The sequence below is a fragment of the Crocuta crocuta genome, unplaced genomic scaffold, assembly GCF_008692635.1.
Source record: "Crocuta crocuta isolate KB4526 unplaced genomic scaffold, BGI_CrCroc_1.0 scaffold653, whole genome shotgun sequence".
Taxonomy (NCBI): Eukaryota; Metazoa; Chordata; class Mammalia; order Carnivora; family Hyaenidae; genus Crocuta; species Crocuta crocuta.
This window is the reverse complement of record NW_027527134.1, coordinates 209,790-235,657: the sequence shown is the minus strand read 5'-3', so window position 1 is coordinate 235,657 and position 25,868 is coordinate 209,790. Positions and strand designations below refer to the sequence as shown.

Below are 25,868 nucleotides of genomic sequence, written 5' to 3'. Positions count from 1 at the left end.
AGAAGTGTCATTTCTTCAACCAGGCTTTCCTGGGGGCGGGGGGGCGGGGAATGGGGGGCAGCCCAGCCTCGCCCAAGGCTCTGCAAATAGCAGGGAGGCTCTGCAAACATCAGGCCCTAGACCACATTTGCAGGGCAGCTTGGAGAGAGCCGCCTGGGATGTTTTCACAGCAGAAGCCACACGTATGAGTCGGGCTCCAGGACGCCGGCAGGACGGCCAACCCCTTGGGGTGCTCCCCAGCCTGAACTCGGGGGCTTACTCCATGGGGATCCGGAACTGCACGGTGTCCTCAGGCTGGGCCGTGCCAGGCCGCACTAGCCGAATGAAGAAGTTTGTTCGGAAGACGCGGAGCTGGGGGTTGCCCAGCTGGTACAGAGGGTACCTGAGAGGGAGAGATTTGTTGGCGTCAAACCAGAATGCGTGGCCCCCGGGCTGCCCCGGTGCACCCCCACTTTGTTCACCCACAGCAAGAGGAACGGGAAGCAAGGGGAACAGCTCTCCGCAGGCCAGCACCCCACGGCCCCCTTTGTACACGGCATGGTTCTGCTGAGTGTGGGCCCCGAGATCCCTGGTACCCATCAACTTACAGTAGTGTGGGCCACGGACCCTCGGGGCCAGCGGCTGGAAAGGGCCTATGGGTGACTCAAGGAACAGGACAGTAGAGAGCACGCCCATCGCGGACCACCAAACACGCTGGTGGCCGGGCTTGCAGACAGGCTTGTTCAAGGTGATGGTCCCACCAGCACACGGCCCAGCGTGGCACCGCTCCCCCCGAACCCTGGCATTCCCCGCGGCAGGGACGCAGGCACCTGCACACTGTGTGGCTGGGAAAGCATCACACTCCCCACCCGGAGGACCCTCAAAGCCAGGAGGTGCAGCTGGAAAGGAGATGCTACTACCCACAGCCCTGGCCCACTGCCATGGCCAACTGCGCGTGCTCTGGGTTTGCATGCGGCAGCGGAGCCAGGTGAGGAGGGGGCCTGAGGTCGTCTGCAGGGAGGCCAGGGGCCAGGCTNGGTGCCATCAAGGGTCTCCCCGGTACCTCTGTGACCAAGCTGCGGCACTGCACATGGTCTGATCTTGGGGCACAAACTGTACTGTGAAAGGGGGCTTGTCGAGGCCAATTCTGTACTGGGCAGGATGACAAGAGCCAGGGCGCCGAAGGGCCTTGGGGAGCCCCAGAGTTGAGCAGCAACCTGGGGAGTCTGGACAGTGCAGGGGCTCTCAGAGGGCAGGCCTTGGGCACCTGTAGCACCCTGGCCTGCTGGGCTGAAGGGCTGAGGGATGTCGGCGACCACGTCAGCATGTGGCAGGGGCCCAGAAGGACCTCCTGTGGGGGTCTCCACTGCAGGGCGGGCACTGGCGAGAGTGGGTGAGGGCAGGCTCTGGGGGGTGCGGGGCCCCCGGGAACAAGAGGCCTGCCTTGTTTTACCCTCCACCGGAGTCTGGGCCAATGGCTGGTCACCCAAGGGACTCACTTATTCCCCCTGGTGACCAGCGGCGGCACTGCAGGGGGCAAAGTCAGGCCCTCTGGGTACCTGGAAATTGACCCTCCATCTCTCCGGGTCCCTGGGTTTGGGGGTGGAGGGAGGCCCAGTGTGAGGGTCGGAGGTCAGCGGCCTGAGCCGGGCACCGAGTCTCCCCGCCGCGTGCATGGCCTCAGAAGCCCCCTGTCCTCCCCCACGCTGAGTGTCAGGATGAGTCCCAGGGGCCTGCCCGAAGCTGGAACCTTCCAGCTGAGGAACAAGCAGCACTGCCTCGCACCCTCCTTCGGGGCTCCAGAACCGAGCTCTCCAGGCCTGGTGGGCGGAGGCGGCACCCCTGCGCGCGCGCCCCGCCCCCTGCCCGGCCCTCCCGCGGATTTCACAGGCACGTCTGCAGTGGGTCCCGCCTGCTCAGCACAGCGCTCTGGCTCGCTGCCAGCAGGCCTACCTCCCTGTGGCCCCGAGCGTGACTCACGCGTGACCCCACCCTCCCCGCAGNTGCCAGCCGCCGCACCTGCAGCACTTACCGCGCCTGGCTCAGTCTGCCCCACCTTCCTGCGTCACCATCCCCGACCCACGTCCCTACCTCACTGTTCTGCCACCCCCACTGTTCTTGACCCACTCACCTGGACCCTACTGGGCCTGAACTCCCTGTCCTGCACACCCGGTAAGAGCCCAGGATCCCTCACGTCCCTGGGTCCCTCTCAAGTCCTGCACACCCTCCGGGTGCCCAGAGGGCGTCTTGCCCCAGTCTCCTCCTCCCCTCCCCATGACCTGCGGCAAGCCCTTAGTCCCGCACGTCACCCCCTCCACACCCCTCTGCACCCCACTAACCCGCATGCTGTGCCCTGGTGCCCAGCTACGTTCGGAGATGGGGCAAAGGCGGGTGGCCCTTGTCTAAGGCCCCTTCTGCAGCTGGCTGTGGTGGCTGCGTCCCCTCCCGGATCTCGAGCTCCAAGGCCCCTCCCAGCCCTTCTGGCCATCACCAGGCTGTGCTCCCCACCTCCTGTGACCCCTTCCCACACAGCCCTCACCCAGGGGATNCAGACCTATGGGGGGGCCCCGGGCCGCAGCCTCCCTCCCCCAGCCCCCAGCCCCCACTCTTCCCCGGTTTCCGTCCCTTTAGCTGCCTCTCCCCCACCAGACTGGCCTCTGCTCTTCGTACCAACAGCAACTGCAATGCTCCTCAGAGCCAGGAGGGCGAGAGAGGAGTGTCAGCACTCTGCGGGGAGAGAAGGGACGGCCAGGAAGCAGGGGAGCCGGCCCCCAGGGTGGGGCTGGACCTGCTGGCTGTCCCGGGCTTAGGAGAGGAGGGCCTGGGTCATGGAGACCGGCTGGGGTGCCCCCCTTCTCCGCATGTCCGGCACAAGTGGGTTCCCCTAGGATGAAGGTACCAAAGATGAGTGGCCACTAGGGACATTAGCTGAGACAGTCCCGCCTGCTGGGGAGGCACAGAGACGGACGGGGCTCCGGGCCCTCTGTAGGAAGAAGTCGGAGGGGAGAGGGCATGCTGGGCGGGAGGGAGAGCGATGGAGAATGGGGGTCTGGGGGCCAGGACACTCCTGGTCAGCCCCGACTCTGGTGGTATTGGAACCCCAAGACGATGTTGGGTGTGATGTGCTCTCAGAGATGTGGCGAGAAGGCGGGCCCACAGGTGTGTGTGTGGCTGATGGGGGAAGGCGGTCAGCTGACTCTGATGGGTTGGGGGAGCACCTGCTGCTCCAAGGAGCGGGATCACACCTGAGCGGGGAGCTAAGGGTCCTCGAGGAGGGTGGGGGCGGGGATGCGGTCTCCGTGGTGCAGACCCCTTCACAATCAGTCCCCATCTCTCCGGTTATCTGCCAGTGGGATTGTTCCCCATCAATTTCTGGGATTTCTGGGCGCAGAGGCTGGTCTCCCCCCGAGGCTGCCAGGCCTGGGGGCCCTGCGTGCACCTTCTCCCTTCCTCCCTCCCTGGTGTCGTCAGACCCACCCCCTCACTGACAGCGTGGCTCCCCCGGGGTGGGGCTGCCACGGAAAATGGAGGATTCTCAGTTAAGCCTGAAGCTCTGATAACTTTGTTTTGTTTTGCTCTTAATAGACACTAATTTTTAGAGCAATTTCAGGTTGACGGGAAAACTGCACCGAAAATACCAAGAAATTCTAGTACGTGCCTCCTCCCCCACCGGTTGCCCCTTTTGTTACCGAGCTGCACGAGCTGGTACGTTTGTTACACCTGCCGGAGCAGTACTGATACGTCGTTATTGACCGAAGTCCACGGTTGACATTAGGATTCATTCTTGATGTTGTACATCCTTTGGGTTTGGACGAATGTATAAGGACACGTATCCACCAGGACAGGGTCATACAGAGTAGTTTCATGGCCCCAAGTCTCTGTGGCCTCCCCGTCCCTCCCCCACAACCCCCTGGCAACCACTCATCTCTTCACTCTCTCCGGAGGGCTCCCTTTCTCAGAGTGTCCAATTGTTGGAGTCCCAGAGCGTATAGCCTTTCCAGGTGGGCTTCTTTCGCTCGGTAAGATCCACTTAAGGGTCCTCCCTGTCTTTTCATGGCTTAATAGCTCATTTCTTTTTAGTACTGACAGTATCCCCTTGTGCGGAGGGACCACACGTATCCATCCACCTACCCAAGGGTATCTGAGTTCCTTCCGGGTTTAGGCAGTTGTGAAGAAAGCTGCTGTAAGCGTCGTGTGCAAGTTTTTGTGTGGACATGAGTTTTCAGGTCCTGTGGGTAAATCCCGAGGAGCCCGATGGATCCTAAGGCGGATCGTATGGTGAGGGCGTGCCGAGCTTTGCAAGAAGCCACAGCCCGTCTTCCCGAGCGGCGGCACCGTCCCGCGTTCCCAGCCGCTGCGGGAGGGCTTCTGCCGTTCCACGTCCCTGTCGACATTTAGTGTTGTCAGTGTTCTGGATTTTGGCCGTTCTGATACGTGTGTGGGAACATACTTCTCCTATTTTACGTGCCTGTTCACTCACCCCTGCTGGGACCCCCCCGGGGCCCGGTGCTGGGGAAGCCCCAGGAGCGTGCGAGCTGGCCCAGGGGCCCCAGTGGGCAGACAAGGAGCGGGCATCCCGTGAGGGCGGCTTGCGTGCTGAGCTTTCCAGGCCTGGCTGGGGAGATGGGGCTTCTTTCAGAGAGCCGTGGGCCACCCTGGGCTACCGGGGAAGGACAAGGTGAGCTTGGAGGTGACTTTGGGCTGCACATAAGAGGGCAGGAGGCAGGAGAGCAGCCATGTGTGCGCTCGCTCACTCATTCATTCGTTCTACCCGTATTTGCCAGGAACTGCTATGCGTCTGGCATCTTTCCAGGGGTTGAGGACACAGATGGGCTAAAGCACGGATGACCTGATAAATCCTTGGCCTCCGTGGTTATTGTCCCCGAGTCAACAAGTGACATCCATCAGATGCTCCTGGAGATGCATGTGGGGAGGGTGACAGGAGGTGGGAGGGGACTGTAATTTGAAAGGAGGGGTCAGCGAGCCTTGCTGAGGGGCCGGCATGTCAAGCGCAAGGGGAGCGCATGTGAAAAGGCCTAGTGAGTAAGCCCTTGGCCCTCAGAAGCCCCTCATCACCTGCGTGAAGGGCACTGACCCTCTGCCACCCCATCTGCCGGGAAGAGGAGGATGAGGGGTGGGTGGGGACGGGGTATAGAAGGCTCTGGTGGGCGGAGGGGCCCGGCTCTCACCCTGGGTCCCCAGAAGGACGGTTCTGGGCAGAGAGATGCCCAAAGGCCAGGCCTAGGTGACCCCGGGGACCAAGGGAGCCAGGTGGGGAAGGAAAGAGTTGAGAAGAGGGCCCGGAGGGGCTGGGAGGGGGGACCCAGAAGCCACCCAGCCCCCCGCTTTGTCTTTATTTATTTTGTGTTGATTTTTGAGCTGCTTTCTAGAAGCAGGCACAGCCCGGACTGCGACCTGCGTGCCCTCCCCTCCCGTGGACGAGCCCCGTGCGCAGTGGCTCGGGTGGAGGCTTGCTTGCTCTAAAGCCCGCCTCCTCGGCTGAAACCCATGAGGGACCATAGGAAATGAAGAGCATGCTAGAAGGGGATGGGGCATTTCTTGGTCCATCTAAGGGCCAAGATCATCAAATTCCCGTGCATGTGTCGGTCTCGGACACCAGCTGGGGTTCCTCGGATTCCGTGCAAACCCTGCTCTGTCTGCTTGGAGTCACTCACTCCCAGAAGGCCCCCCCCTTCAGCTGCCAGCCTCAGAGCCACGGTATCGCCTGAGCTTTGGAGGCTCCCGCACCTCCCTCTGGGGATCTATCACTAGATGGTCAGTTAAGTATAAAAGAATGCAATCAGGAGCCGCCTGGTGGAAGAGGCACGCAGGGCCAGGGGTCGGGCAGCGGCGCGGAGCCTCCACACGCCCTGAGGGCCCCCCAGTGCCTGAATCTCCATGTCTGCCAGCCGGAAGCTCTCCGGACCCCTCCCCTTAATGGAGGCTTCATTACACAAGCCTGACCGATGTCAGGCTTGTCATCGTGGGCCTTTGGTGATTGAACCCTTCTCCAGCCCCCTTCGCTTCCCCCGAGGTCAGGGGGCAGGACTGAACATTCCAGCGGCCCCCCCCACCCCGGGCACCCAGCCCCCGTCCTTAGGGCCTTTCTGCGAGGCCCCACCAGAACATAAGCCGGCTGTCACCCGGAACAGGACGCCCTCTTCACCCTCATGGAACTGAAGACAGGGACCAACTACTGTCACAAAAGATGCCGCCGCGGACCGTAGGCGTCCCGGGGCTCGGGAGCTGTGAGCCAGGCGCACTGGACAAAGACCAGGTGTCTGTGAGAAATGCACTTTGGCCATCTGGACAAGCAAACATCTATTTGTCGTAAATCACAGTATTGTAGCCTGATTTGTACCGGGGGGGATGCCGACCGCTTCCTCCAGGCAGGCCTCTCTCACCGTCCCACTCCTGGCTGGGGCCTCCCTGCTCCCATGAGCCCCCGGGCCTCACCCCTTCTCCAGGCTGGTGCCCGCCTCCCCTGTGTGAAGCCCACACCCCCAGCGTCCCCCTGACTACACTGCCGGCCGCCTCCAGCTGCCCTGCATGCTTCTCGCTGTTTCCGTCGGGTGTACCCTCCTTATGGTGGGTCCCCTGGGTTCCTGGTCCCAGGGGGCCCAGGAAGTAAGCCATCAACAGGGCCCAGTGTCCCCGAGCTTTGCCAGGAGTCCTGCCTCAGGGCCTCTCGTGTGGCCGAGAGGCCTCCCTCCTGGTGTGAAGGCTCCATGCGTGTGAGGTGGCCCTGCTGCCTGATGGTCAGGCTGGTCGGGCTGGACCTGCACGGGCAACACAGCCCCGGTCGGGGCCACAGGGCCCACCTGCCCCTCCCCTGCGCCTCGCTGGGCATCAGTCCTGGCCTCGGGCCCCCAAAAGCCGAGGTCGCCTGGCCAGCATAACGTGGCTGGACACACGAAGGCGCTGTGTGGCGGGCCTGCCTTCACGGCCGGGCGCGGAGACTCCGCCCCGGGACCCCCAAGGTTCCCTCCCCGGGAGTCCCTGGCTCCTGTTCCAGGTCTGTCTGGCCCCCCAATCCTTGTCCCCGAGCTGCGTCTCTGCCATACGTAACAAGAGGTGTCGGAAGCCTTTGCAAACCCGGGCATAAAGCGCAGCATCTCATGTGCCGCATCATCCTTATGGTTACTAGTGTCTGCCTCTCCCATGCGTTGGTCATTCATTGGCCGTCTGTATTTCTGACTCTGTGACATGTCTCTTTGTGTCTTTTGCTCATCTTTTTGCCACGAGGGTGTGCTACGGGCTGAACCCTGTCCCTCCCAAGGTCGTAGGTTGGAGTCCTGACCCCCAGCACCCCCGGATGTGGCCATATCTGGAGATGGGGACTTTACAGAGGTGATTTAGGTAACATGGGGTCACTGGAGAGGTCCTGACCCCGTGTGACTGGGGTCCTTGTAAGAAGAGGGATCAGGACACAGACACGCACGGAGGGACGACCCGGTGAGGACACAGGGCGAGGACGGGCGTCCACACACAAGGAGGACCCAGCCCATTGCCCCCCAAATCATCCTTAGACCCTGGCAATCCCTTCCCTCCCTCCTCCCTGTGCCCCTCCCCACCCCCATCAAGCAGCCAATGACCTGGTTGCTTTTTCTGGAGTTTTCTATAAATGGAAGCATACAGTTTCACCTCTTTTCTGTCTGGTTCCCTTCTCCCAGCATAACTATTTTGGGATCCGTCGGGCTGCCATGTGCCTCAATCCTACATTCCTCCAGATCGCCATGGTATGGAGAGACCAAAATTTGTTTATGCGTTCATCTGTTGATGGACATTTGGGTTGTTTCCAGTTTTTTGACGATTAAAAATAAAGCTACTATTTACATTCATGTGAAGGTCTTTGTGAGGACAAACATTTAATTTTCTCGTGGGGAAATGCCCGGACATAATGACCACAACACATGGCAGGTGTATGTTTCACTTCTTGAGAAAAAAAGATACTGCCGAGCCTCAGCATTTCACGTTTCCACCAGTGATGTGAGCTTCCCTGCGTTCTGCTCACTTCACTGGGTTGGGCTTTCAACGTTAGCCACTCCCATAGGTGGTGTCCTGTGATTTTATGTTGCATTTCGCCAATGACTCTCGGGGTTGTGCATCTTCTCACATGTTCCTTTGCTATTCCTATATCTTGTTTAGAGAGGTTTCTACTCTTTGGCCCATTTTTAAAAATTGGGTGGTTTGCTTTCTTATTATTGAGTTGTAAGGGTTATTTCTATATTCTGGATCAGCCTTTTATGAAATATGTGTCTTGCAAAGGTTTTCTCCCAGCTGGCGTCTTCTGTTTCATTCTCTTTACAATGAAATGCATTGACATTTGAAGAGCAGATTTTTAAGATTTTTGATGCATTTCAATTCACCAATATTTTTGTTTTTTAGGGCTTGTGCTTTTGGTATGATGTCTTGGAAATCTTCGCTGATCCATAGTCACAACAGTTTCCCCTATATTTTTATAGTCCTGGTTTTACATTTAGTCTATGATCCATTTTCAGTTAATTTTGTATATGGTGTGACATGTGAACTCAAATTATCCTCTTCCTCCTCCTTTCCTCCCCCATCTCCTCTCTTCCTCTATCTTTTCTTCTTGTGTGTGGATATCCACCTGCTTCAGCATGATTTATTGGAAAAAAACTATCATTTTTGCATATATGTGGGTTTATTTCTAGACTGTTCTAGTCTGTAGATCTATTTGAATATCTTTATACCAAGATCACCCTGTTTTGGTTACTCTAGACTTATCCTAATTCTCAGGATGTTAGCCTGACTTTATTCTTTTTCAGGGTTATTTTGGCTACTCTGGGTCCTTTGCATTTCCATATGAATAGGCTTATGAATTTCTACATTAAAAAAAAAACCTTGCTGGGATTTTGACTGGGACTGCATTAAATCCATAGGCCAACTCAGGGAGAGCTGGCATCTTAACGGTGTTGAATAAACCTTCCAATCCATGAATACTGTACACCTCTCTGTTCATCCAAGTCTTTAACTCCTCTTGGCAGGATTTCATGTTTTCAACATGTAGCTCTTCCAAACCCTTTGCAGGTGTATCCCTATTTTTTGATACTATTAGGAAGTGGTGTTTTTAAATGTCAGCATCTGATGGTTCATTGCTGTTTTACAGAAGCGCAACGGACTTTGTATGGTGGCCTTGAGTCCGGTACCTTGGTAAACTCACTTGTTAGTTCTTGTAGCTTTTCCTATAGATTCCATTGGATTAGACAATCCAGTTGTCTGTGAATAGAGTTTTCTCTTTCCCCCTACAATCAGTGTGCCTTTGTCTTGCCTAATTGCACCAGCAAGAAACCCCAGTACAATGTGAAACGCAAGTGGCAAGCAGACATGCTTGTCTTGTTCCTGCCTTGGGTGAGAAATCTTTGTCTTTCACCATTAGATGCCCAACATTAGGTTGAGGGAGTTCCCCCTATCCCCAGTTTGCTGAGAACTCTTCTTTTTTAAAATCAGAAACGGATGTGGAATTTTGTCAAAATGCTTCTTCTGCATCTATTGAGATGATCCTATGGCTTTAATTTCTTAGTTTGTTAACACGGTAAAGTACTCTGATTGGGTTTTGAATGTTATACAAACCGTATGTTGCTGGGATAAACCACGCTTGGCCATGACATGTAATCCATTTTATAGAGTATTGAATTCTACCTGCATCAATGTTTATGCAGGATAGTGGTCTATAATTTTTTTGTACTGTCTTTGGTTTTGGTATTAGGAGAATGCTGGGCTTATAAAATGACTTAGAAAGTATTCCATCCTCTTCAATGTTTTTTAGAAGAATTTGTATGTATGGGGCACCTGGGTGGCTCAGTCAATTAAGCGTCTGACTCTTGATTTCAGCTCAGATCATGATTTCAGCAAGGTTGATGGGGTCGAGTCCCATGTCAGGCTCGGCACAGAGCCTGCTTGGGATTCTCTCTCTCCCTCTTTCTCTCTGCCCCTCTTCCCCTCCTCAAAAATAAATAAACTTTAAAAGAATTTGTATGTTATTGCTATTATTTCCTCCTTGAATGTTTGGTAGATCCAGTAGTAGATCCCAGATGTTTGGAGCCATCTGTGCCTAGAGCTTTCTTTGTGGGAAAGGCTTTAACTACACTTTGAGTCCTTTAATCAATGTAAGGTTACTTGGTTGTCTGCTTCTTCTTGAGTGAGCTCTGATTTCAAGAAATGTGCCCATTTTCATCTAGCCTGTCAAATTTGTGGGCATGAGGTTGTTCATAAATTCCCTTATTATTCCTTTATCTTTTAACCATCTGTACAATCTGTAGTGATGTCACCTTCCTCATTCCTGATTTTGGTAATTCCTGTTTCTCTCCCTCTCTCTCTCTCTATCCCCCCTCTCTCCCTTTCTCTTTTCTTGATTAAATTGATTAGAGTTTTGTCAATTTTTATTGATGTTCTCAAAAAAACAAGTTTTTATTTTATTTTTATTTATTTTTTTAGTTTATTTATTTATTTTGAGAGAGAGAGTGAGCGAGCGAGTGAGAAAGCAAGGGAGGGGCAAAGAGAGAAGGAGAGAGAATCCCAAGCAGGGGCTCAAAGTTATAAACCGTGAGATCATGACCTGAGCCAAAACCAAGAGTGGCCGCTTAACCAATTAAGCCACGTAGGCCCCTTTCATTTGATTTTTTAAAAATTTTCCCATTATTTTTCTGTTTTCTATTTCAATCACTTCCACTTGATCTCTATTATTTCCTTTCTTGTGCTTACTTGGGTTTAATTTGCATTTATTTTTAGATTTTACATAACGTGGGAGCTGAGGTTATTGATTTGAGACCTTTCTTATTTTCTACGGTGGATACTTGGTGGCGTAAATTTCGCCCTCAATACCACATTAGTGGCATTCCACAATTTCCCTTATGCTGCACTTTCATTTTCATTCAGCTGACAATGCCTCATAATTGCCTTTTAGATTTTTCTTTGACTCATGAATTATTTAGCAGTGTGTTATTTAGATTCCAAACATTTGAGAATTTTCCAAGGATCTTTCTGTTATTAATTTCTAGGTTAATTTCACTACGGTCAGATAATATAATTTATGTGACTTGAATCCTTCTCAACTTATTAAGTTTTGTCTTATGGCCCAGAACATGGTCTGTATGGGTAAATGATGTGTCTTTGAGTGGAGTCTTCTCTACATGCCAAGCAAGTCAAGTTGGTTGGCAGTATTGTTCAAGTCTCCTATGTCCTTGCTGATTTTGTGCCCACTTGTTGGATTAATTGTTGAGAGAAAGTGTTGAAATATTTGACCAGGACCATGGATTTGTCTGTCTCCTTTCAGTTCTATCGGTTATTGCTTCATGTAACTCTGTCATTCCTTTTAACCAGCTGGTGTGTCGGTTTGTTAAAATGTGTTTCCTGGGGCACCTGGGTGGCTCAGTCAGTTAAGCATCCAACTTTGGCTCAGGTCCTGATCTCACAGTTTGTGGGTTCAAGCCCCACATTGGGCTCTGTGCTGACAACTCAGAGCCTGGAGCCTGTTTCTGATTCTGTGTCTCCCTCTCTCTTTGCCGCTCTTTCACTTGCACTCTGTTTCTCTCTCCGTGTCTCTCAAAAATTAAAACATTTTTAAAAAGTTAAAAATATATAGGCATATAGGTAGGCAGCATATAATGAGGTCTTGCCTTTTAAATCCAATAGGACCATCTCAGCCTCTTAATTGGGATGTTTAGACCATTTACATTTGATGTGCTTATCGGCGTGGTTGGGTGTGAGTTAATCGTCTCGTTACTTGCTTTCTAGTCATCTCACCTGTTCTTTCTACTCCTTTCCTCTTCTTCTGCCTTCTTTTGAATTCATCAAGGGTCTTATTTATTCCCTTTTATCTCCTCTGTTGGCATTTTAGCTGTGACCCAACCTTAGTTGGGTCTTTGTTTACAGTGCTAACTTATCAGAGTTGATTTTGATTGGTTTTTCTCCTTCTTACGGGTCACATTCTTCTATTTCTTTGCCTGTCTGATAATTTTTGATCAGATGCCAGACATTATGAATTTCCTCTCAGTGGGTGTGGGATATTTTTATATTTCTATAAATATTCCAGAGCTTTGTTCTGAGGTGTAGTTAAGTTACCTGGACACATTTCGATCCTTTCCGGTCTTTTTCTGACTTGCAAGGCAGGTCTGGAGCAATGCTCCATTATTTATCCAGGGTTCATTATTCCCGCTACTGAGGCAAAACATTTCTGATACCCAGTGCTCCATGAATTAGCCACGTTTCTAGACTGCTTGCTGGGAGCAGACCCTCTTCCCAGCCCTGTGTGAACAGCAGGCGTTGGTCTCTCCAATCCAGCCTTGGACAGCGTCCATCCAGTGTATGCCTTGCACCCCCTGACTGCTGGAGGGGCCTCTCTGCAGGCCTCCGGGGTCTCTCCCCGGGCACTGTCTCCTTTGTGGTCCTCGGTCCTATGAGCCCTCGTTGCCCCAGGATCTCTCCAGAGCCTCCGCTCTGTCTTGTCCACTCAGAGTTCTTGCTGGGCTTCTCCACAGGCCCCCCTCCCCACTCGAGGCTTGGAAACTCTCAAAAGAAGCTGATTAGGCAATTGTAGGACAACCGGACAGTTTCCCGTCTCCCTGGCACCACAGGGGTTCACTACCTGAATACCCACTGTCTTGAAAACCATTGTTTTGTGTATTTCTGCTCGTGTTTTGTTTTGTTTTGTTTCTTTCTTTTTGGGTTGTTTCAGGCAGGGGGATAAATCTGGCCTCTGTTGCTCCATCTTGGCTAGAAGAGAAGTCTGTCTTTTGAGGGACATGTTTGATAGATAGAAACGTAAACTTTCCAAGTAATGAAATTTACTGAGCTTTGCCTTCTCTTCCCTGACGCTTCCATTGCTTGTGAGCTTAGAAAATTCTCCCCAGCATGAAAGCCGACAAACATGCACCTACGTTTCTCTTGAGTTTTAGTTTTGACAATTTTTTTTTTCATGCTGAACTCTCTAATTCTCCTGGCATGTGTTTTGGCATTTGGCGTGCAGCGAAAATCTCACTGCCTTTTCCTCTCCACATGCACATCTGATTTTCCCAACCTCCTTTATTAGACATCTCACCACCCCCCTTTCATTGACTGAGATGCTTCCAGATGCTTATGTATATGCGAGATCGTGCTGATAAATACTGTAGAATTGGGTGACATTATACAACCTTCAAGGGCAGAGGCCGTGAAGTTCTAATCCACGGTCTATGGTTATGTCCCCTGCTTAGTGGCTGTGTAACCTCGGGGCCTGGCGTAACCCATTCTGAGTATCAGTTTGCTCTTCTGGAAAATGCACGTGATGAGAATATTTGCCTCTTTGGTCTACTGCGAACACTGCATGAGGAAACTCAAAGAAGCTTTGCTGGACCGAGGGTCTATAGGGAGCACTCAACACATATCAGCTATGATACCTTCACTTTGGAAATCTGCTCTTAATTTTCAAAAATTTCTTAGCTATTCCTGCATATTTTTCCTTCTCTATGAATCTGAGATTCATCTTGCCAACCACCTCCCCACCCCTGGCTCACCCCTCTCTCCCAAATAAATCCTATTCGAATTTTGGTTGAAAATCTGGCAAACCTATACATTCATTTGGGAAGAACTGATTTTTTTCTAAACTTCCTACTCAAGAACAAGCTGTGTTTTTCTCTCCCTCCTCTCTTTTTTTCAAAGTTCATTTTTATGTTTCTCATTAAACTTTGTCCTTCTCTTCCTACAGACCCCGAACATTCCTGAGAGGGTTATTGCTAAGTACTTTACACCCTTTGTTTTGTTTTGTTTTGTTTGAGAATAATATTTTTATTCCACTTTATCTTCTCACTGGTCGTTGCTAGAAAATAATAAAAAATGTTGATTTAAAATATGTATTTTGCATCTGGCCACTTTCCTGAGTTCTCTCATTTATTCTGAAGGCTCTTCCGCTGACTCTCTCGGGGCTCCTAGGAATGTGGTAGTTTGGTTTCCTCCTTTCCAGAAGTTATACATCTTATTTCCGTTTAACATCTTTCTCATTGTCTTCGGTTTCCAGTCCAGGGCCGAAGAGTAATGGTAAAAGCAGGCGTTCTCATTCGGTTCCTGTCTTGAACTGAAATGCTTCGTGTCCCACCGCCGAGCGTAGATAAAGGAAGTGCTTATTTATAGTTTTCTATAGTTTCTTGAGCCTTTGTTTTGTTCTCAGAAATAAGGATTGATTTTTGGCAAGTACCCTCCCCCCGATGTTTAACAATTATGAACTATTTCAGATACACCAGAAGGTGTGAATAAGAATAGGAAGAACCTGCATCTACCCACCCACCACTTGGCTTCAGAAGTAAAACATGACAAACCCTGTCTCAGTGCCCTGGGTCCCCCCTCTTCACAACAGAATCTCCTGGAGGGGGACTATTCATCTGAAATGTGTGTTCCTCACATCTGGGCATAAATAATTTGTTTTCATTTTTTTTTTTTTTAAGTTTATCCATGGGGAGGGAGAGAGAGAGAGAGAGGGAGAGAACGAGTGGGGGAGAGGCAGAGCGAGAGGGAGCGAGAGAGAGAATCCCAAGCAGGCTCCGCAGTGTCCACACAGAGCCCAATGGCAGGCTCGAACTCCCAAACCATGAGGTCATGACCTGAGCCGAAATCAAGAGTTGGATGCTTAACGGACTGAGCCACCCAGGCGCCCCTTGTTTTCATTTTTTAAAAACGCTGTGTAAGTGATTTTTTCCTTTTGCAACTGACTCATTGCCCCGAATGCTGTGTTTTCAAAATGTTGCCAGTGGTTGCATTTAGCTGTAGGTCCTGCCTTGTAACCATATGCACAGAGCGCCTGTGAATCTACCACAGTTCGCCTGCCTTCCGTCCTCCGGAAGGAGGTTCCGTCTTTCTGTGATGGTCGACAGTAATCTGTGCAGGGAGAGGGACCGGAAGTGGCGCGCCTCCTTGCCTTGAGCCGCTGTCTCCATGCCTGCTCCCCAGCGCAGGGGTGCGGTCAGCGGGTCTTCTCCTTGCCTGCTCCCCAGCGCGGGGGTGCGGTCAGCGGGCCCGTGGTCTCCATCCCTACACCTGAGCACAGGTGTGCCCCACTGAGCTAGCGCTTGCCATTTGCAGACTCGATTTTGCTACATCCGCTCTCCCCCCTTTCCAAGCCTTGAAGGACACTTTCAGACAAGCCTCAGAGCAAGGACCTCCTCCTCCATGACCGCATCTCCACTACTACCCTCTTGATACAAGGTCGCAAAGGCCCTCTGTCACTTTGGGTTTGGATGTGGCACGCAGTCAAGGCCGTGCATCTCCTAACGGCAAGTGTCCTGAAGCCCCTTCTGTATATTGAGCACTGGCCTCCATCAGGGATGGGCTGCAACACCTGCCCCCAAGACGTGGCTTGCTGTCCCCTGGGCTGATGATGGCGCCTTCTGGAGCGGATGTGAGAGAAGGGAGGGCAGGCCCCACGCAGAGTCCCTTGTCCGGAGCCCACGTCACCAGACTGAGCTTTCATGGTGGCCCAGCTGCAGCCTCTGCCTGTCCCTGGAGCTCAGCGTGGGCAGGGCGAGGTGACCAGGACAGAGACCCGAAACCGCCCTGGAAGCTGAGCCCTGATGCCTGCAGGGCCCCCACCCTGGCCCCACAGCCTTGCCTGAGCGCAGAGCCCCTGAACCCACCGAGGCCTGAGGGCTGGCTCCCCGGAACCCTGCTCCCTCACCTGGAGAGATTCACCTTCTTAAAGCTTCTTTGTGCCTCTGGACGTCACCAAACTCCGGTGTCGCAAGTGAGGGGGTTTTGCACCTTGGTTTCAGAAAGTCCCCTGTTGGGACGGCTTCTCGACGTTCTCCTAGAGCTGCTTCCTAACACTGGGATGTTTTCCTTCTCAGCTTTAGGTCTTCAGTTGGCAGGGGGGGCTGAAGTCCGGGGCCGCTGGGAGGAGGCGCACTGTTTTACCGTTCTTGGTGTTTGTCCATCTGCCCCGGGGCCCCCACCCCCCAGCACCAGGTGTGCCCGTGGCCCCACGCATGCCCCTGTCCGCGTCCGTATCTGAGTCCGTGTCCGTGTCCGTGTCCGTGGTCTGGGAGCCGCACTGCCCCTCGTGTGGTCTGGGCTGTCCACGGTCCCCTTTCCTTCCACACACGTTTAGAATCCGCGTTAATTTACAGGAATCCCTGCGGGAACATGATTGAGTTGCCCTGAATTCGTGGATTAATTTAGAGAGAACACACAGCTTGAATACGTCACTCCTGCATCTTAGGGACCACGTGACAGTCTGCAGGTAGTGGTGCCATTTAGATGCTTTTCAATAACGCGATTTGATGTCTCTGCTCGTCTTGCACATGTTTTCCTAGATTTATCCCTAGTATTGTATGTTTTTACATTTGTGTTGTAAATGATGTTTTTAAACACTGTTGCCTAACTCTCCATCTTTCTATCTTAGGCTCGTGTGCACCCGTACTTAACTCTTAATTCCAATTTAGACTTGCAGACTTTATTTTCTTGTTTGTTTGTTTTTTTCTTGGTAGACATTTATTTGATTGTGAGTAGTGGCAACTTTTTTTTTAAGATTTTGCTTTTAAGGACTCTTTATACCCAGGAAGGGGCTCGAACTCACCACCCCGAGATCAAGAGTCAGATGCTCCATTGACCCGGCCGGTTGGGTGCTCCACATAGTGGCAATTTTTTAAGGCACAAGCAGTGTTGACCCCCATTTTTGGGGTTCTTTTTCTCACCCCAAAGCTCTGGCTAAGACGCCTGGACGGCGAGGAGGAAGCTGACATTCCTGCCTGAGTCTCGCAACATTTCCCCGTTGAGGGTGATGTTTGCTGTAGGCGTTTGGAAGCTGCCTTCCTTGTGCTGAGGAAACTGTCTTCTACTCTTCATTTGCCAAGAATCTCCTTCACAAGCTGTGTTCTGTTTCCCCCGAATTTCCCCCAAGCTTCTGCTCGGTTAAAGTCCCAAGAAACCCCTGCGCAGGTCGCTTGCTAATATAAAACTATCTTCGCATTAGAGGGGACCCCCGCGGTCAGGGCTCCATTTCTAAAAGTTCTTAGTGCTTTTGGGGATTCAACCTCTTTAAGTCATAATCAGTCTCTTCAACGTTTTGTCCTTGACCTCGAGTCAAGACAGGGAGGTCCTATTTCCCCTGCAAACTGGCCATTTTGGGTAGTTTTCAAAAACACTGTCACACCGCGTTTTCTGACCCTCTCAGGCTGGAGTCTGTGTCTGCGGCAGCAGGCATTTCATCCTGATCTTTCTCCGAATCGAATTCTGTCTCCTGCTTCCTGCTTGCTCATCGTGCTGGATGTTGGGCTAGTTCACCAGCCCTTTCGCGAAACCAGTTTTTGACTCTTCTGTTTTCTTGAAATAGAGGTTTTACATGAGTGTTTTGGGGGGGGTTCTCCCTGCTTTTCCAGCATGTCCGGGTCTCCAGGCTCGGCCCCAGACGTGTTTCCATTTCTAAACACAGGCGAGGAGGTTACCTGTCTGGGTGGCCGTGGCCACAGGCTGCTGACTCCTGGCCCCAGGTGCTGGCCCCAGGCAGCTTCTGAAATGCCTCACGTGTACTCTGGTTTAGAGGAGCAGCCTTCTTGTGCTTTTGTTTTTGTTTTTTAAATTTTTTAAGTGTATTTGTTTTGAAAGAAAGTGAGAGAGAGTGAGAGGAAGGGAGAAGCAGAGAGAGGGAGAGAGAGAGAATCCGAAGCAGGCTCTGCACTGTCAGAGGAGAGCCCGACGTGGGACTTGGACTCAAGAACCGTGAGCTCATGACCTGAGCCAAGACCAAGAGTCGGAAGCTTAACCGGCTGAGCCCCCTGGGTGCCCCAGTGGAGGCAGAGCCTTCTACCAACGCCCGTCTCTCACGCCTGACGGGCTGGTTCAGATCTGCCCCCGTTACTCTGACCAGGTGGCGACTGAGATGTGCTTGCACCCCTCCCGCTCAGATCCCAGACCCGCCCACACTCCCTGTGGTTCCCCGCGTGCTAAAGGCTCACACTACCCTGCACCTGCACAACTGGGTGAACCGACCCTCCTGGCCCGGTGCTGACCGTCCCCCTGAGCAGCTGCTGCCTCGTGGAAGAAAGCGGTGCCTGTGAGGTTAAGGCGCTCACCTTTCCATTTCAGCCGAACAGCTCAGTGGCCACACTCGGTGTGCCTCACCTGCCCTGGACGGGTGTGCAGGGGAGCTGGGGTGCGGGCGTGTGCGGGGGCACGCGTGTGCCTGTGTAGCTCCGAGTGTGTGCTGGGGGCGAGTCCCCACACGGGCTGTGTGTTCACGTGGGGCGTGGCTATGCGTGCTGGGGTGGGCACAGGGGTGCGTGTGCTGTCTGGGGGTCCGACCTCGCCCTGGGGCCCCACCGCCCCGGGGCACGCCGACAGGCAGGCTTCTGGAGTTCTTCCTCGGCTCCGCACAGCCCTCCTGGGGGGAGGGGGGCCTCTGGGCTCTGCAGCCTCCTCCATGAATGCTTCGCTGTGCAAGGCTCCACGTCTTCATCCAATTTTTGTGATTTATATTTTCCATAATTCTGTTTGGTCAGGATTTTCAAATTTATTACACAGTTGTGCACTGTGCTCTCTGATAATATAGAAAGAACAGTCTGTGTGTGCTGCGTCTGCTCTCCCTGAAATGTTTTCCTGCTCCCTTTCCTCTGGGGGCGAGAGGCCCCGCAGGCTGTGTGCACCCCCTTGTTCCCGACCCGGCTTCTCCCCCACGTTTCCGGGGGACGCCTGTAAGCTCTCCCAGTGTGCTCCAGGCCCCCTCCTCCCACACCCTCCGAAAGCAAAGCTCTCCTACCCCAACCTGGCTTCAGAGCAGGCCCAGGGGGTGGGGGACCCCTAACGGGGGGGGCTAAGACCCCAGCTGGGGTGGAGAACTGAGGGGCCCGCGGGCCCGCAGGGAGGGGGACAGAAGCAGAAGCTGCTGGCAGAGCAGGGGTGGGGCTCCCCAGACCTGGGTCCAGGGCCTGGTCCTCTCCCGACCTGACCCCTAAGGCGAGCACGCAGTGTCCCTGCAGAGCGGCCACCCCCACTTCTGGGGCTTCTGCCTCCCTAGCCCCCCCACTCATCCCCTGCCTCCAGGCCCCCCAGTGCCCCGTCCAAGAGCCAGCACACACGTGGTGGAGGGGAGTCTGCTAGCTTTATTCACAGACCCCAGGAGGTGGGGGCAGCGAGGACAGAGACGCGGGGGGTGCGCGGGGCTGGGTCTGGGGCCGCGCGTGGCTGCGTGGGCTGCACGGGCCGAGGGTCTCTGCCTCTGGGAGCTTCCTTGGCCGCTTCACTTCCAGCGCCCACCGACCTTGCCCTTGGCCTGGGCTCCGGCCTTCTTGCTACTGCAGATGGAAGCAAGTTGATCTTGAGCGGCTGGGGGTAGGGACCCGGCAGACCCCCGGCCCCGACAGCGGCGCCCACCCAGGCTGCTCTCTGGGCCCCGGGCTGACGTCCGAGCCCCCGGCGCACATTTCAGGCAGCAGTGACTCACCTGTACCTGGCCCGCTGGGCCGGGGCGCTTTGTGCCGGAACAGTTAGTGTGGTTAGTGGGGGGACCAGCAAGCCAGGACGCCCCCCACCCCTGCCACAGGCTTGGGCTCCAGGGGGCCACCCTCGGGCAGACCCCAGCCTGCCAGGGAGGCTATCTTTACAGATGGCTCTCCGTGTCGCAGCTACTTTGGCCTGGGAAGGGCCTGTGCTGGGCCCCCATGGTCACAGCCTCCTGAGGCAGGACAGGCTGAGGACAGTCAGCTACCTTGGTCCCTGACCCCAGGCCAGCAGGCCAGGCCTCGTGGACTCGGGGCCCGGGAGGTCAGCGCCCTGCGGGATGGCGGCCCTTAGGAGCTCTGTCTGAGAGCCTTTGCGCACCAGGCAGCCAGGGGGAGCTGGGTGCTGGGTCAAGGTGCCGTGGGTGGGGAACAGGACTTGGGGGCCCCAGAGCCTGACACTCTGGGACATCTTCTGGCTCTGGCTGTGGCTTCGGGAGAGGCCCTGGCCCTGGTGGCCATGCCTGTGGCCCGTGGCCTGCAGGGCTTGGCCTGTGAACCCTCATGCGCATGCACACACACTCGCACACACAGAAGGGCTCTCGCAGGCCTGCAACAGCCCCGTGTGACAGAGCCTGGGGAGGAGGGTGTCCCCTCGACCAGTGTCCCAGGAAAGAGGACCCCGGACCTGGGAACAGCAAGGAGTCCGGGGCCAGTGGAGGAGGGAGAGAATCCAAAATCCCCAGGACCCAAACCCAAGCGGTCCCGGGGACACTGCACCCGTGTGAATGGGCCCAGTGATCAGGCTGGGAGGCAAAACCCCAACGCAGGGTGCATGGAGGGCAGACCCTGGGGGGTGGGCTTCTCCAGGCCTTTCCCAACATCTGTGGTCCTGGGTCCCACGGACCTCGGGTGATCCTACAGACGGAGGTCACCTTTGAGGCAGCGCTCCGCTGGGGCGCCCGGGAGCCCCTCTGGCTTTGCCAGGCCACTCGGGTGGTGACCCGGGAAGGCCCATGTCCCCAGTCTGCCTCCTCCTGGGCTCTGGGATGAGGAGGGGCGAGAGGAGGCTGCGGGTCCCGGGGGCGAGGCCCAGACACGCGGTTCCCGCGGCCACCAGTTAGTCTTGTTACTGCTCTGTCCAGGGCAGCGGCCCAGGGGACCGGCTGAAATCGCCGGGGCCCAGGTGGGGCCGTGTGCCCGGCACAGAGCAGTGGGCACGCAGGGCTACTCACTGCTTCTGGGCCTGATCGATGCGGCTCCTGAGGTTGGTGATCTGCGAAGAACACAGGTGACTTACCTGGCAGTTCCGGGCAGGGCCGGGCCGGCAGCGGCCGGCACGCCCTTCTTCGCCCGGGGCCGCGCTGCCTTACTGTGCCCTGGCTCCTCTGCCTGGAAGACTTCAGCCTTGGCCCCTGGGGGTCGTGCCTCTGACTTACTTTTTGGTGGCCCGCACTGGAGACCTGGGCCAAGACACACAGCCACTCTGGAGCCGGCCACTTACCTGCAGGCCTGCGGCAGGATGCGGGGCGGGGGGGCCCGGGGAGGGAGGCGAGGCTGGCAGAGCCCCTGCCTCTGGTGGCTGGCGAGCAACCAGCCTCGCGGCCCCCTCGCCCCCTCCTCCTGACTGCCCGCGGAGGCTCCGGGAGGGCAAGGCCCTTCCCCACCTGCCAGCAAGGANGGGGGGGGGAGGCCGGCCTCCATCCCCGCGCCCCGCTGCCACCGACCTCCGCGAACCAGGTCTGCCATGCGAGAGGCTCACCGTGCATCGCACACCACAAGCCGGGTCCAGGGTGGACCCGGCTACTTACAACTTGGCCAGCATCTCCACTCTGGCCCGCATGTTCATGATCTGGAAAGACCGAGACGGTTAACGGGCTGGGCAGGTGGCCGAGGCTTCGGGGCCCCGCTGTGTACTGGGCTGGCCTGGGCCGGGGCCCTGCTGCCGCTTCCAGCCCCTGGGGACCCACCGCGGGTCAGGCACAGGTGTGTCAGGAGGCACCAGGTCCCCGACTCAACTCCCCGGACCCAGGGGGGGCTGTGTGCAGGTGAAGCCCTCCCAGAGGAGCATCTAGAGAGGGCGCCGCTGTCCCTGAGCCTGGATGCTGCAGGGGCGCACGCGCTCCGGGGGTGGCCCCCGTGCTCCTCCTCCTTCTGGGGGGTGAGGAAACCGAGATGGACCCCGTGACTTGCCCTAGGGCACAGCTCCTGAGACGGAGCCGGATTCTACAGTCCCTGGACACCCGCTTCCCTGGTGGCCTGTGTGACGGCCGTGGGAGATGCCTCTTGGGTGTGAACTGTCTTCCACCAGGGACCCTGGAGGACAGGAGGGCAGGGACCACGCGGCTGATGGTGCAGCTGGCGAGGTCTGAGTGTGCAGCACGGCGCGCCCTCCCCCGGGCTAGGAGGGCCTCGGGGAGACAGAGCTGCATAGGGCTGCTCTTCCGAGTGGCGACGCCCCCCTCCAGGCAGCTCTAGGCAGCCACCCCGCAGGGGGCTCAGTCTCAGACCCTTTTCCCAGCTGCTGGGTGGGGGTGTGGGGCGCCTCCCTGCCTGCTCTGACCCGGGGAGGTGACAGCTTGGGGACCTGAGCCTGGGCCCCCCAGGGGCTCCGAGGAGGCCACCCTGGTGCTGGAGAAAATTATGCTGTACGGGGGGAGCTTTCCACAGGCCCCGGGCGACGCCACCCTCTGCCCTCTTGTGGCCCTGAGAGCAAGGCTGACCGCGTGGGGTACAGCCTGCGTGGGCTCCTCAGGGGCCGAAGCCGCAGGGATGCAAGGGGGTAGGCGCCCCACGACCCGAGGGCCAAGGTGTCCACACTCACGTCGTATTTCTGGCGCTTCAGCTTCTCGCCGAACTCGAACTTGTCAGTCTCCAGTTGGTAGAGGGTGTCCCAGAGCTCCTTGGCCTTGTCCCTGGGAAGGGCGTAAAGGTGCCGCATGGCTGGAGGGCCCCGGAAGGCAGGGCCCCGCGGCCCCCACCCCTGCTCCCGGGCCCTGACGCCTGGCCCCACCTCAGCTTGTCTTCGCTGAGATGGTCGATGTTGAGCGGTTTGCGCCTCTCTGCCAGAATCTTCTTCTTCATCTCCCGGGCTGTCTGCTTCTTGCCTCTCTTCTGGTCAGCCTGCGGGGACACGGAAGAGGGGCCTGGGCTCAGGAGGGGCCGGCCGCACCATACGCGGAGGCCGAGCTGCGCCAGGACCGGGGCCCAGGCTTACCTTGGCCAGGTAGCTGCTGTAGTTGGCGCCCATGGAGGACAGGGCCTTCTTCTTCTTCAAGTCGTCCTCCGCTCTCCTCTTGGCATCTTCCTCCTCCCTCCGGGCTTTCTCTTCCTGCAGAGACCCCGTCCCCAAGGCCTCAGTGCTGGGCTTCAAGGGCCCACCCATAGCACTTTCTGGAAGTTCTGCAGGACTGGGGCACCTCGCCAGTGGCTCTGGTCACTGGCCGGCGTCCGGCGGGAGCTCGGGAAGAGGGGGAGAGGGAACCTTTCTCTGGCCACAGGACGGGGTCCAGGGCGGGGAAGGGGCCGGGCCTCACCGCCAGCCTGTTCTGGCGCTCCCGCTCCTTCTCGGCGCGGATTCTCTGCTGCTCAGNGTGACTGCCGCCCACCCCCCTCCTGGACCAGCCCCGACTCACAATCCTCTCCTTGAGAGCAATCAGCTCCTCTTCCTCCTTCTTCCGCGCCTCGAAGTGGCTGTCAATGAGGGCCTGCAGCTCCATGAGATCCTTGTTCTGGCGCTTCTTCTGGATGTCCTGCGGGTGGAGAGGCCCCCGTGTCCCCTCCTGATGGACCCACTGTGCGGCGGGTGTCCCGTCCTGTGCCCTCCCAGGGGCGCCCGTCTCCGATGGCCAACATGAAAGCTTGAGGGCGGCCAGGGACGTTTTGCCCTCACCGTGTTCCCATGGCTGCTGCCCTCCCGAGGGCCAGAAGCTGCCTGATCCCTTAGCCCCAGGGTAGGGATTCTGCCCTTCCTGTGGGTGAGTCCGGGCCCTGCAAAGCCCTGAGGTCATCAGCTCCGACTTGGCCCCCTTATCATCTGCAGAGATGCTCTGCAGGGGCCAGACAGAGAGGAAAGTGGTGAGTGAAGGAGTTTGTTGAATAAACAGATGGATACATGGGTGAAAGGACAGATGGATGGATGGATGGATGGATGGATGGATAGATAGATGGATGATGGGTGGGTGGATGGATGGACAGGTGGATGGGTGGGTGAATGGATGGAAAGATGGTGCGGATGGGTGAGCAGATGGATGAGTGGATGGATGGATGGATGGATGGATGGATGGATGGATGGATGGAGGGGCGGATGGACACATGGGTGGATGGGTGGGTGGATGGATGAATGGATGGATGATGAAGAAATGGATGGATGGAAAGACGGTGTGGATGGGTGAGCAGATGGATGAGTGGATGGATACGATGGATGGATGGACGATGGATGGGTGGATGGATGGGTGGGTGGGTGAANGTGAACGGGTGGAAAGAGGGTGTGGGGGGGGGGGCAGATGATGAATGAATGTACAGTTAGATGGATGAGTGGATGTATGGGTAGACGGAAGGGCGGACAGATGGGTGGGTGCATGGGAGAGGAGGGAAAAGAGAAGTCTGACACTGTGGGAGCTTCCTTTGCTCCAGAAATAAATTGAGGCAGGGTTTCCTGGATCCAGGCAGTGCTGGCTCTGCTGCTTGAGAGCAGACGGCCTCGCCAGGCCTCGTCGGAGCCCGCAGGCTGGGGGTCTGAGGAGGAGACCATGCCGATCCGGGTCCCAGAAACTTACATCGAAGTCTACTTTCTCCCCTTCCGGGATCTTAGGAGCAGTGAGTCTGAAGAAGAGAGAGGCCTGTGAGCGGGGGTGGCTAGAGGCCCTACCAGGGGGCTGGCCCTCCTACCCTTTTGCCCGGGCACCCGGCTGAGGACGCACTGCCTGACCTTTGTTCTGGTCAGGTGTATAACCCACTGTCCCCAGAGGGGCCTGGACCCTTTGAGAAGATTTCAGCCTCTTTACGTCCCTCTGTTTTCCCAACATCTGGGTATTAAAAGGGCTGCTTCACCCCCGTCTGTCCAGGAAGGGCGCTCTCCCCTCCTTTCTCAGACAAAGGACCGCAGGCAGGCCAGACCGGCTGCCCACTGCTGACCCCCGGGGGGCGCTGGCCTCTGTGGTCCGGAACAGCCGTCCTGACCCTTCGTGTGTCTCCAGCCCCTCTTGAATCTTTCTTTCTGTGGACCCGAGGAACGGGGGCTGGGCGGAAAGCAGTTTGAGCAAGAAATGAGGCCCCCGGATCCCTGTCCCTGCCCCCAGTACATTCCAGATGGAGCAAAGAGTTAAAACAACAAGAGCAGTTGCTGAAAACAAGCCCCAGAAGACGGTGGATCTGAACATGGACCCGCACGCTGGGACAGGAGAGGGTTCTAAGCTCAGCAGCACCGGAAGGCCCTGCTCAGGGAAAGACGGCCAGACGGCTCCACGCAAATGAAAAACTTATGTATGTGAAAAAAAAAGCAAAAACTGAAAGGGGGGAAAAAAAACCCCAACCCAGACTAGAAAAATATTTTCAGCAAGTACAGAGAAGACTTATATCCTTGTGCAAACCGATGGCTGAGAAAACGTGCAGACGCCTCGCCGTTAGATAAATGGGCAGAAGGCGCGCGCTGCCAAGTCTGGGTAAGAAAGACGGCCAGTGAGGCAGGCGCGGGAGACAGTCTCCCGGAGGGGTCGGAGGTTTGGGGACAGAGGCGGCCCTGAGAGGCGCTCCACATCCATCAGTGTCCGCGGGCGCGACGGCGAGGGGCACAGGCCCGCTCACGTCCACGTCGGAGCCCGCGCTGGCACGGCCCCCGTGGAAAGCAATTTGGCAACAAACGTCAAAAGCCTGAAGAACGTTCATACTCTTTGACCCAGAAATTCCAGTTCTGGGAATGTGGCCTAGGGAAATAGCCCGAAAGACAGAAAATGCTTTCCACCCAGCGTTATTTATGATAGTAAAATATTGGGGAAAGCCTTAATGTCCCGCAGAAGGCAAACGGTTACAGAAATTATGGTTTGTTCAATTGATGGAATATTATGTGGCCATTCAAAATATTTAAGAAGACTATGTAAAAACATGGAAAAATACTTATGAATAGTGCTAAAATTTAAAAAAGCAGAATTGAAGGTTGTTTAGACAGTACGGTGTTTGAAAAACAGCTCAGAGTTTAAATCTTTTTTTCCGAGCCCTATGCATGGAAAGGGTAGGAAGAAGTAAGTCTTTTATTCCTTTCTGCCCTTTCCCGCAGTCTGGCTGGCGGGCTGGGAGAGTTATAGATGATTTTTTTTCTGCATTGGACTTTTACGTATTTTCCAAATTTTCTTTAATGAGGTGTTTTATTTTCATAATGAAAACACAAACATTTTTTTTAAAACTAGAAAATATCTTGTGACCCGGCAGCTTTATTTAAAATAGCAGAAAAGTAAAGTGCAGAGGAAGGAAGTA

General features: G+C 55.5%; 2 protein-coding genes across 6 annotated transcripts in view; both read right to left on the bottom strand.

Moving 5' to 3' along the window:
• Positions 1-1,957, bottom strand: part of MRPL23 (mitochondrial ribosomal protein L23) — a 6,723-nt gene extending 4,766 nt beyond the window's left edge. The window contains exons 1-3 of one of the 4 annotated variants that reach the window (XM_077753633.1): positions 1,479-1,957; positions 1,043-1,205; positions 260-382 (exon numbers count right to left, since the gene is read on the bottom strand). In XM_077753633.1, the coding sequence (XP_077609759.1) occupies positions 260-382; positions 1,043-1,071 (152 nt within the window). In that variant the 5' untranslated portion in view covers positions 1,072-1,205; positions 1,479-1,957. Of the gene's footprint in view, positions 1-259; positions 383-587; positions 1,010-1,042 lie in introns of those variants that run through there. The other 3 variants (XM_077753557.1, XM_077753690.1, XM_077753749.1) reach the window with 3 other exon arrangements.
• Positions 1,958-19,041: 17,084 nt separating this feature from the next.
• TNNT3 (troponin T3, fast skeletal type) overlaps positions 19,042-25,868 on the bottom strand; it is an 8,123-nt gene continuing 1,296 nt past the window's right edge. The window contains exons 2-8 of one of the 2 annotated variants that reach the window (XM_077755734.1): positions 24,176-24,221; positions 22,934-23,149; positions 22,615-22,728; positions 22,411-22,520; positions 22,222-22,312; positions 20,633-20,673; positions 19,042-19,253 (exon numbers count right to left, since the gene is read on the bottom strand). In XM_077755734.1, coding sequence (XP_077611860.1) covers positions 19,199-19,253; positions 20,633-20,673; positions 22,222-22,312; positions 22,411-22,520; positions 22,615-22,728; positions 22,934-23,116 — 594 coding nt within the window. In that variant the 5' untranslated portion in view covers positions 23,117-23,149; positions 24,176-24,221 and the 3' untranslated portion in view covers positions 19,042-19,198. Of the gene's footprint in view, positions 19,254-20,632; positions 20,674-22,221; positions 22,313-22,410; positions 22,521-22,614; positions 22,729-22,933; positions 23,150-23,289; positions 23,329-24,175; positions 24,222-25,868 lie in introns of those variants that run through there. The other variant, XM_077755687.1, reaches the window with a different exon arrangement.